At 45.6% G+C, this 12,005-nt stretch overlaps 1 protein-coding gene across 1 annotated transcript in view; it reads left to right on the top strand.

The window, feature by feature from the left end:
- Window positions 1–7,219, top strand: part of ppp1r37 (protein phosphatase 1, regulatory subunit 37) — a 63,753-nt gene extending 56,534 nt beyond the window's left edge. Inside the window, exons 9-13 of the mRNA XM_083637992.1 lie at window positions 475–616; window positions 718–884; window positions 1,660–3,667; window positions 3,794–3,879; window positions 4,168–7,219. Coding sequence (XP_083494118.1) covers window positions 475–616; window positions 718–884; window positions 1,660–3,667; window positions 3,794–3,870 — 2,394 coding nt within the window. The 3' untranslated portion in view covers window positions 3,871–3,879; window positions 4,168–7,219. The remainder of the gene's footprint in view (window positions 1–474; window positions 617–717; window positions 885–1,659; window positions 3,668–3,793; window positions 3,880–4,167) is intronic.
- Window positions 7,220–12,005: the final 4,786 nt, after the last annotated feature.

Below are 12,005 nucleotides of genomic sequence, written 5' to 3'. Positions count from 1 at the left end.
CTACACAGTGTGGACTTATATAGATCTACACAGTGTGGACTTATATAGATCTACACAGTGTGGACTTATATAGATCTACACAGTGTGGACTTATATAGATCTACACAGTGTGGACTTATATAGATCTACACAGTGTGGACTTATATAGATCTACACAGTGTGGACTTATATAGATCTACACAGTGTGGACTTATATAGATCTCCTCCACAGTGTGGACTTATATAGATCTACACAGTGTGGACTTATATAGATCTCCTCCACAGTGTGGACTTATATAGATCTACACAGTGTGGACTTATATAGATCTACACAGTGTGGACTGATATAGATCTCCACAGTGTGGACTTATATAGATCTACACAGTGTGGACTTATATAGATCTAATCTTCTAATAAAAACTTGATTTTCCAACAAACAAATCATCTATTCGCATTCTCACAGCTTTTCGTTCCCTGTGGTTGTTTCTCTCTCAGCCGTGCACCCAGAGTCTGGAGACGCTGAACCTGGGCCATAACTCAGTGGGCAATGAAGGGGTCCACAAGCTGAAAGATGGCCTGATCGCCAACCGCTCCGTCCTCCGGCTGGGTCTGGCCTCCACCAAGCTGTCCTGTGAAGGTGGGACCACCTGCCTGTGCGTCTCTGCTTTAGTGTTTTTTGTGTGGGATGTTGCTTTGTAAATCCTCCACCCCTGCTTGTCTTTCTGATCTGTGCTGCAGGAGCTGTAGCTGTGGCTGAATTCATCGCCGACAGTCCCCGGCTGCTGCGTCTCGACCTCAGAGAGAATGAGATCAAGACAGGCGGGCTCATGGCGCTGTCCCTCGCCCTAAAAGTCAACACCTCTCTGCTGCGCCTCGACCTGGACCGCGAGCCTAAGAAAGAGACTGTGAGAGCGGGGACTAGGGCTGGGGGAGGGGATAGAGAGGGGGGGGGGCAAAGAAAATTGTCTGTGTAGGGAAAGATGAAACTGTAGGGGGGAAAAAACCCGGAGAGAGGTATTGACCCGAAAACTATAGAATTGGATTGGATTTAGATGTTTCCTCTGTAGGGATGGGAATTGATAAGATTGTATTGATACCAATGCCATTATCGATTCTGCGTATCGGTCTGATTCTTTATCACTTCCCTTAGAGGTTTTCACAGGTTTTCAGTGCCAACGCACCTGTTTCAGTATCTCTTGAGTCTGAACACAGTGTAGAATGTTTGCCTAATAACATTTGAACATGGTCAAATAAATTGAATGCTTCTTTTATTAAAAGGATAAAACATGTTTCAACATATTGCTGGTGTTTCCACGCTCGAAATGATAATTTTACAGATGTTACAAGTTGCAATGTTGTCATCTTTCTTCATGAAATGAAGCCACACTTTGGATAGTTTCTTCCTCTCCACCATGACTCCTCACAATTTTCCTGCATCGTCGATGCAGAGTTTGACGTCATGACGTCATGAGTTTTTCCAATGCACATGCGCAACTGTCCGAAAAATATGCCGGCATCAATAAAAGGAATTCATAACCTCTGAGGCATAAGATCTAAGTAATTGGACAATTTGGAACCAGTTCTGAATGGTTCCGGTTCTTGATTACCATCCCTAGTCCTCTGATCGCCTTGTGGTTCTGGTCACTTGTTTTAGACTTCTTCTCTTGTCATGTGTCTCAGGTGAAGAGCTTCATTGAGACCCAGCGCGCCCTGCTGGCTGAGATCCAGAATGGCTGCAAGAGGAACTTCATCCTGGCTAAAGAGAAGGAGGAAACGGAGCAGAAGATGAGGCAGTCTGCTTCCATGGCCGAAATTGCCACCGAGGACGGAACGAGGGAGGACGAGGAGGACGCAGCAGCAGCATCGGAGGAGCCGGGCGAGAGAGTGGAGCAAGGAGGAACAGGAGGTAGTGAAGAACACACAAGCAGCCAATCAGGAGCCAGTCCTGAGACGGGCGTTCCTCCACTGAACCTGGAGTCTGACTCGGACACAGAGGATGAGGAGGAAGAGGTGGTGCTTTCTAAAGCCCCTTCCGCAGCTAACCTCTCCCCGTGTCCGAAGCCGACTGCCCCCCTAGCCCAGACGGTGCCCACACAGCCCCCCCTCAGTGCCTCACAGACACCCCCGTCCCCATCCGCCTCACCTGCCAGCGGGCCCAGTGTCATTTCAGGAATCACTGTCACTGAATCCAGTGTCCCACCCGGCACCCCTCCCTCCCCGGGACGCTGTATATCTGTCTCCAGTCCGGGGAGGGGCCATAAGATCTTCATGGTAACTCGGGTGGAGAGCCCCCCCAACCAACAGCAGCTACAACTCCAACTCCAAAGGGACAAGGGGCGGCGAGGTGCACCTGCTGCCGCGCCCAACCAGGACTTGGCCAAGGAGGCCACAAAGAGGCCTGTAGAGGCAAGCACACCCAAAACACAGCAAGCCCTGCAGCCGCTGCCCACAGTGAGGGGCAGTGAGGGGAGCCAGAGCTTAGCAGAGCTCTCCCAACCTCAGACACCCACACAAACACAACTGATCATGGAGGAAGTGAAGGACGGTTCATCTGCTCTGTCAACAAACTGTAAAGCACCAGAGCAGAGTCCTGTAGCGCCCTCGCATACAGCGTTGCCCCATACAGAGCCTGCACTAGATAGTACACAGATCCACACACTAGAACCACAGTCTACTGAACCAAGTCAACCTACAGAGGACATAACAGCTAGTGCCCTACAACCAGAAGTGACAGACCTGAGTCTACTAGCACCAGCCCTGCCTTCCCATTCCTTACTGGTGGAGGCAGTAGCAACCAACGATCCACTACAAACACCTCAGCTCACGGAGGAAGTAACAGAGGGTACTGAAGGCACACAACTAGAGCCTACTGCTGCAGAACAGCAAGAAGACAAGCAGGAGGAGAAGCAGGGTCTGAAAGAGGAGGCACAGGTGATGTCTCCTCTGCCAGATAGCACAGAAGAAGAGTGTAAAGAGTCAGAGGGGAAGGAGCTTAGTCAGACCCAGTCTAGTATCCCAGCAGTACAACCGCCACAGATAAACACAATACAGCAGCAGCCGTTGGCGTCTGTACTTGCACAGCTACAGAATGAGCTCGCGTCTGCATCGGAGGAGCCCCAGACAGAGGCAGTGAACCAAACAAAGGAGCAGACGGAGACACTTACACAGCAAGAGCTGCAGGGGGAACCGGCAAGCATGTCAGAGAGTCAAAGACCCACAGTGAGTGTAACAGAGAACGGGGACGGCCAGCAAAGCCCAGAAGAAGAACCAACACCAAAGTTACCTGGAGAACCGCAACAAACGGAGCTAGATCAGCAGGAATTAGCGCAGCCTGTCCTCTCTGTCCAGATTGATGGACAGGCACTTCCTCTGACCCACGTAGAAGCACAGGAGTCAAGTCCTCTAGCAGGGGAAGCCTCGAAGAGTCCCGACCCCGAGACATCCGCCCCCGCCTCGGAAGGGAGTCCTGCCTCCCCGTTCCAGGCAGAGGAATCGCCCGACGAGAGCTCTGCGGACGAGGGCGAGTGTTTCGCCGAGGCTCCGGGCGGCGTGGAGGCGGAGGTCGTGGGTTCGGCTCTGCCCAACGGCCTGAAGGCCGAGTTCTCCCTCCATCTCCTGGATGTGGAGAGTCCCAAGCCCGGCAGCTGTGTGATGGAACACAAGCCCAGCAGCTGTGTGATGGAACACGGTGAGAAACATCTTTACCGCTGTTTTTTTAGGATTCAGACAGACACAAATCACACATGCATTTGTTTTTGAATGTAAAGAAGGTATTTGTCATCGTGTGCGTGTTTGTTATGTGTAACTTGTGTAGTGAGTGTGAGCTGCGGACAAGACCTGGAGGAGCTGCTGCTAGACGCCAGTTTGGAGACCGGGAGAGAAGCGCCGTGAAGTCGGGAGGTAAACACCATCCGTCAAGTCTGTTTATACATTAAACAACTAGTTTATGCACAATGGCACTACACAAACAACAACATGTCACTGCTGTTGTGTGAAAACTTGGTATTTCCAAAATGATTTTAGCATTTTTCTGTTTATCCAAAGAGTTTTCAAAGGGTCTCATAATCCCAAGAGAACGGAACCCATAGAGAAGTCAATGCAATCCTTTAATTAAAGTTAAAGCATGAAAAAATTTCCGAATTGAATTGTATTTATGACTAACTCAAGTCGTCTCTCCCTTTTGAACAGGGACCCGCGAGGACAGGAGAATCGGAGCGCTCGGGTACTCCGCCTGGCTCTTCCACACGACTGGTCGCCCTGCAATGTTTTCATCGTTCCTATGAATCTACCGCCAACACAACCTTCCTATCGAGGACTGAAGGGACCCGCTGTTTCCCATCTAAGCTTCTATACATTAAAAAAAAATACAAGCAAATCTATGACGGAAAACAAATACAAAAATTTAAAAAATATATAATTGACAATAAACTCCTCAAGCTTGGTCGTACGAACTATAAGGAATTCACTACATCCACACTCTACATCCACACTACATCAACTACTGAAAAACACACGCACATCCAGTAAGAGAGAGAAAAAAGGAGAAATTCTATTGGCCCTACTATCACTACATTCTGTCAGTCAGGAAACTCGACACTCAAAGCGGGTACCTGCGAGGTGGACAGAAGACAGATCGGGGGGATATAACACTAACCAAAGACACAGAAAACACAAACCGGTCTCACGCCCTCGCAGTACGCGTTTGTGAAGATTGTTGACATTTACACTGTAGTTGAAGCGGGAGGGGATTAGTAGGAACTATTCCCCCCCCCCCCCCCCCATATTACACACACGCACACATAACGGTCACTCTCCTGAGGAAAGTGGAGTCAACGGCACACTCAAAGACACAAGTGACAGTCACGGACCCTGCTGCTGCGCGAGCGGAACCGACTGGCTTTGAATGTGCGGGACGCCTCCCTTTTTTTTAAGAGGTTCAACTAAGTCACCGACAAAGGCTTTTATATCCGAGGAAGCTGACGGTGTTTGTTAATGTGTCTCTATAACTGTTAATGTTTGATGTCAGTGCCCCCACCCTAACCCCACCTCACACCCGCCCAAAACACAAACTCTGTAAGGGACCTTTGCCAAAGTGACCTCCCCTCTTCTCTCCACCACCCCTCTCTGTCCACTTTGGCCCCTCAGGAATCAGCAATCTTCCTCTTTCTTCTCTCTCTCTCTTTCTGACTCTCTCGCCTGTCAGACTGCTCTGTGTCTGTCCTGAAACATCTCTGGGTTTTCTTTCAGAGTCATGGTGTCAGCAATTTACTCTAAACTGACACTGTCTGTAGGGGGGGGACAAAAACTATTTCTGTGAATGTTGTGTGTGTCTGTGGGGGGGGGGGGCAAGATGTCTGCCTTGGTTGAGTTTCTGCCGTTCATTACAGCCACAATCTTTTTCTCTCTCTTCTCCGATTCCCGACACTTTTATCGTAAACTTTTACAGTCGTTTTGTCACGCCGATCGTCGTCGTGTGAAACTCTTCCGAGAGTATAAAGAAAAGCAATTGTCTCTTGTGTCTCCCCCCCTCTATCACTCTTTCCCTTCTCCTATCCCTCCTTTTAGTCTTTGTCTTCCACTGGTACTATGTGCCATCTCACCTCACCGCTCCCAATCACAATTAATGTTGCCTTCAATTCAACAGTTTTAGGTTCAATCTCTCCATTTTGCTGCTTTAAGAAATCAGTTAATTTGTATTTATTTTATATAGTTATATGAGCCTTCTCTTTGTGTGATTTACTTTTCTCCCTTCATCCCCCCTTTAATTTTATCTTTTCTTTTCCATCGGGGTTTGCTTTTAAAGATTTGCCCCTTTTTGATGTATATTTCAGATTCAAACTAGAGAAAATATTTAGTTGAGTTTTTTTTTTTTCTTGTTTTTGGGGAGAGGGATTTGGAAATAAGATGACAGTGTTGGGGTAAATAAATGATTGAATGGCTGACTATGGCAATAGTGGGGGGTTGCAGTTATGAAAACAAAACACAATGAACGTTTTGTTCAGGAAGGGCAGCATAATGATGTGATGTTCGCATCAAAACCCCTCTTGTGATTTTTAACACTATTCTGCAAGGTTATGCTGCGACCACAAGAGGGCGTAGGAGGGTTTTGGTGTTTTCTAAAGGACAACACGGTCTGTCCAGCAACATCCCCAACACCACCATCGAGGCCCGTCGCCCTGCTGTTACAACACGACACAGACAGAGGGCATTGTTCAAATCAAACTGCTGTCCAGGAGGTTTCTGTAGCAAGGCATTAAAACTCCAAATGAAAAGTAATTTCATTTATGTATGTGAAGAATGCTGGTTTTGCCTTGCTCAGAAATGTTCATGAAGCAGATTTTTTTTCTGCTTCTCATATCTGCCAACAGTTTGTTTTGAGCTGAAATCAACATTGCTGTGCTGCCCCCACTGTTTGTAATGCTTTAATTTTTAGAGATTTTTAATAATTTGTTAACTTAATCGAAATGTGCTGGTAATCACAAAGATATGTATGGCAAAAATTTGTTCCTCTCAAATAAATGCATGTAATGACTAATGATGTGACTGAATGTTTCACTGAAATTACTCTGAATTTGGGATTTCTCGCCTTTGAAATGTCTGATCATTGCACATGTTGCATGAGGAAATGGAAACTATTTCATAAATCAAGTTTGGTTGGGAGCAATCTGGGAACCCAGAGTCTATCAGTCTGATGATGAGTAAATCACCTTATTAGTCGTCAGACTAGTAGACTCTAGATGCCCAGATTGGGTTGGGAGTTGTATCTCAAATATAGTAACTAATTTTAAGGTTTTATTATCTGCTGTAATTTCTGTGACTACTACGAGAATATTTAATTTGATAACAGCAATGTTATAGCCACTGCTCCACTGGTGCGATAAAAGTACTGATGAAGGATGAAGTATGACTGAAGAGAGTCAATGCAAAATGACAATCATGTTTTGCTGTAACGTTTAGATCTTAGAGGATTTGGCTAGGTTGCCATTTTTCTTTTCTTTTTTATTGAGCGCTTCACACTTCTCACAGGGACCCAAAACCAAAGCCTGCTATACTGGAGAGAGGGAGTTTTAATGTCCAGACTTTTTATTTTTATTTTATTTATTTTTTGCATTGCATTAAACTTGACCTGCCAGTTTTTATTCCCCATCACAACTAGGACCTATGTAATGTCAAGCTAAAATAAACTGTCTGAGCCCATCGCTCTCTATAGACAGATGGAGGCTTCATGAAATGGACTGAAAACCGATCCGTTGACCAAATGTTGATATGATAATTATATACTGAGGTGGGGGGGGGGGGGGCCGGGCGAGGTGGGGAGGGTTCAGCTGTCTTGAAGCCAGGGTGCGGGGCGAGGTGGGGGGGGGTTCAGCTGTCTTGAAGCCAGGGTGCGGTGCGGGGCGAGGTGGGGGGGGGGGGTCAGCTGTCCTGAAACCAGGGTGCGGGCCGGGGCGAGGTGGGGAGGGTTCAGCTCTCCTGAAGCCAGGGTGCGGGCCGGGGCGAGGTGAGGAGGTTCAGCTCTCCTGAAGCCAGGGTGCGGGCCAGGCAGAACAGGAGCAGAGGCAGGGGGTAGAGTAGGCTACAGGGCGGAGCTTTATTCTGTATGTATTACTGTAATTCTCCTCTGAAGGAATTCCAGACCGCGATAATCCACTCCTCCCCTGTTCCAACAATACACGGGTGGGTGGTTTGGTGTGTGGGAGAGTCAGAAGATATCATGTTGTGATTTTAATAATATAAATCCACCACTTAAGAGAAGGGCTTGACATATCGGATAGGCTACAGTATATCACAGGGTCTTTTTCTTTATTTCTCTTAACTAGAGCAGCCATTGTCATCTCATCTCTTTTTCCATACTAGATTCGTGCAGTCTGATGAGACCAATAGGAGAGTGGGATGTCCCGAAACAACACTGTCTAAGTCTCTTTCCTTGTATCCATAAAGTTTGAAAATTACGAAACTGTGGGCCGCTGTCACTTCTGAAGTCGGTGCAGGTCTGTGTGAGCTTGTGATTGAACCGCTGATCACTAGAATCCCATTCAAATTAATTTAAATTGCACAAATAGCCCCCCCCCCCCCCACCTGTACCACTCCTTCCCTATCTATGCAAGTGTTTCATTTTCACCCCCATGCATCCGCACCTCCACCCGAGGCTCAGGAGCAGTATAAGCAGCACCACTGAAAATCTAATTAAAAGTGACCTTCATTCCTCCGTCAGCTTCTCTCTCTCTCTCTCTCTCTCTCTCTCTCTCGCTTGATTTCAGTTTTTTGATTTTTTTTTTTAGGTTTTTTCTTGTAAGTGTGGTTCCTGCCTGAAATAACTGGCAGTGCGTCTATAGAGTAGAGTTTTTGGTTAACAAGGACATTGTGCAATATTGCAATCAGTGTTTTTGGAAACAAAACATTCACACTGCAGATTTCCATGGTTATGAAGCCCTGTCTTTTGCCAAATGCCTGTTCATTCATACCAACCTGCCATACAGTGAGTGTAGTTTACGCAGACTTTTTCTGTTCAGCCTCCTTCCTCTGGATGCTCTCTGTCTTGATGTGTCCAACATGGGGAGTCTGTTTGTAAGGCGGTGAGGATGGTGTTGAATGATAAAAGCACTTGGTGGTGTTTCCTGAAAAATTCGAGTGGTTCAAGTGAAACGGCACAGGATTTTTGGTTTTATTGCATTTCTGGTTTTCTTGTACAAAAATATATAAGTTTTGGTTGAAATAAAAGGTTTCCTAATGTCCTACTGTTCTGTTTTGTCTGCCTCCTGTTTGTCTCTGTTAAGATAGCTATCAGCCCAGCCGTGGTGTGTGTGTGTAATTTATGCTAGGGATGGGAGAGTCTGGCAGGCGAGACTATGGTAGGGACTAAACCTCTGAGATTTTAAAACCCAGAGACAACTCTTTGGAAGAGGGAATAAGGCTTCTACTGACTTAACTGGCCGTTTGTCTCCGTTTCAGAGAAAGTAAACAAGGCCGTCACAGTCTAGACAATGAAGTCTATTTAACATTCACACAGTTGTTGTTTTTCTTTCTTTCTAAGAATGTCGTCCATGTGATCACGAATACATCTCAGGGTGTTTACTTGAAACAGTCAAACACAATGTGGGGGTTGCCTTGTCCTAACGTTCCTCGGAGGACAAATGTTCCAGTTGAAGCTACTTTTTTTTGATAGCTAATGGATTCCCATCATCCTGAGAGTGAAACTGGAGCTGGAGCACCTGTGAAATAAACATTAACAAGCTCATTGTGGTGAACTGTCTGTGTAAGGAAGCTTATGTGCTTGCCTTGGGTGAAGTGTGAAGTGTGCTGGATCGTAGTTGAGGGCTCACGGGCAGTGATCGGTTAGAACCACGGAGATGTCTTTTCAGGCTATCTTTATTGAGTATCAGGCAGAAGCAGTATACGTCGTATACAGAAAGGGAAACAGGACCAACAATAATACATGGAGAGAATGCAGACCTGGCTGGTTGTAAGGCAGCCAGTGACCGAGAATACAATAACATAACAGAATAACACCTTGTTATATAACCCCCCACATTTGGTGTATGACATCGTTGGTGATGTCACAACGTCCGGGGAGGTATGACATCATCGGTGACCTCATAAAGTCCCGTCTGCCATCACAGTCAGTCTAGACCGTCTGACATCGCTGATGACCTCACAGGTGAACTCTGACATCATCCTTGATGATGTCACGGCGGTGTCATCATCATTACGTCGTTGGAGCCTTGGTTCGTGGGTGTCTGGTGGTGGGCCATTATGGACCCTTTTCTACAGTCTGAGTTATTCTAAGAACTGAAGAAAGGCAAGCAAGCATCAGCAGTTTAGATATTACATCTTTTGGTTGGTAACTAGAAATGTGTCTCACAGATTCGGCTCATATCCGTTCTGGTTAATTATTCGCCTTTGCAGCCAGTCAACATCCACAGACATCATTAACTGGACTATGTCTTAACTCAGGCTGTGTTGTGATGCATTTGGTACTGTGGCTGTCTTGGGTCTTGATTCCTTTGCTATGACTGTGATGAGAAAGTGCTCTTTTTTCCACCAAGTGATTGTCAACCCTTTTCATATCGAGGACTCCTATTTTTTGTCTCTTGTATCCAAATCTGAGAATATTTTTTATTGTTCGATAAATTTATATGACTTTGTCCAGAATCCCATTACTATCTGTATTGGAGGTAGAGAGATATCAGAGAAACTATGATCAAAACAATCATTGTTCTACATTCTCTAATTGTGTTCACTTCTTGTGAATGAATTCATCAATTTGCTGGGAACCCCCTAGCTGGAACCCTGTTAAGGTCAAGGACCTTCGGTGGTCCCCAGAGGAGCCCATGGTGAGAACCACCGGTCTACAGGGGCTGCGTTCATGTTGTAACAGTATCTGGCTCTGCTGCTCAGGAACTCCTTGATCTTTTAATTCCTTTCATCTTTAAACTTTGACATTTCTTTGTACTTTGTCTTGTCCATGTGTCAAAATGTGCTCCCACTGGATACAATGTGTACGATTCTGCGCTGTCTCAGGATACTATAGCCTACTGCACGCATGAATTAGTAAAGTCAAAGGAATCAGAAACACACTATCCAACACACATGAGCTGACAGATCTTGTCAGGTCAGGTGTGATTGAAATGTTCCCAAAACAGCAGCAGCACGTTGCATTCATGAGTTCATTGCATCGACTGAAAGTCCAGCAGGTCTCTTCAGGTTCAATTAAATCCTCTTGAGGAATGTGTACATGCTGTAATACAGCCAGGCGATGCTGCTATAGAAATCCACATTAACACTTTGGCCAGACTCAGCCAACTTTAGTGAGCTCAAGTTGTTTGAGGACAGTGATCAGATGCTTCCTCACCGGACCTTTCCTTGGGCATATAGCTTGGCCTCAGGAATGTGCTGTCATGCTGGTATAACAGTACTTATCCCTGGTGTCAGCCCCTATCTGGCCTGTTGGTTCCAGGTCCACTGGACTGCACTGACCCCTGCATGTTGCCACAGAGGAGCAGGGGGCGGGGGGGGGGGGGGGGGGGGGGCAGCAGCGTCACCCATAGGATTCATATCAGAGACAGAGAGGGTGCACCGCTTATTGACACAACACCTACAACATGGGCTGCAAAATATGTCACTATGATCATGTTTATAACTTCGTACAGGATCGAACAAATTGTAAATAATGAAACTAACTGAAAGCAAATATCAAGATACCAAGATTTATTCTGGGTGATGATGCGTCAAGTGCATCCTCTTTCCAGCTGAGCAGCTTCTTTGCCTGGAGACTCACAGCCTCAACATATTTCTGTAAGGTATGAATATTAATGTAGATTTAAGAATGACATTAAAGTAAAGTTGTATTAGGGGGCTTAAAGTCACACTGAAATTGCTTTTTAGCTCATTCTCACTCTATCATACTAAATGATATGTCTATTGACAATTTATGCCACAAACATGACCAATTGTAGTTATTGTATACAACATCTCATCACTACTACTACTACTTCATGTGATCATGAAAAATCTTTAGTGGTGATGTCATTGTGCACCAGGAGCAAGGTGACAGAAAAATCCCAACCAATTAACCCCATCACAGATTTTCCCCAAAACTACCTCACTTCCTATAGCTTTAGTAGCCTAATTATTAATATTAATATTAATATTAATATATATTATTTGCAATTATGTGATGTGATGTATTTCCTGAGAAAGGGAGAGAGGTACCGGTAATTTGGTAATTTAAATCCATGTATGTGGTAATGACCTTATCATAGCCTACTTTTTGTATTATCTCCCTATAGTATCATAGTATCATGGTATCATCATATTATTCATCTATGCTTATATTATACTAGGATGCTATTCATAAGATACAGAATTATAGTTTTGCTGTGACATTTGATTTAAATGTAGGCTAGTGGTTTCAATAAGTCTATTATAGGCTATCATAGTTTTCCATTCAAACTATCCACCTAATAAAGACAGCGCCGCGGGAAGTAGGGGTGCTGCAGGTGCTGCAGCACCCCCTAGATTTTTTC

The sequence above is a fragment of the Poromitra crassiceps genome (genome assembly GCF_964638095.1).
Source record: "Poromitra crassiceps genome assembly, chromosome: 5".
Lineage (NCBI taxonomy): Eukaryota > Metazoa > Chordata > Actinopteri > Beryciformes > Melamphaidae > Poromitra > Poromitra crassiceps.
Note: the sequence above shows the minus strand (reverse complement) of the source record. Positions and strands in the feature narration are given on the sequence as shown.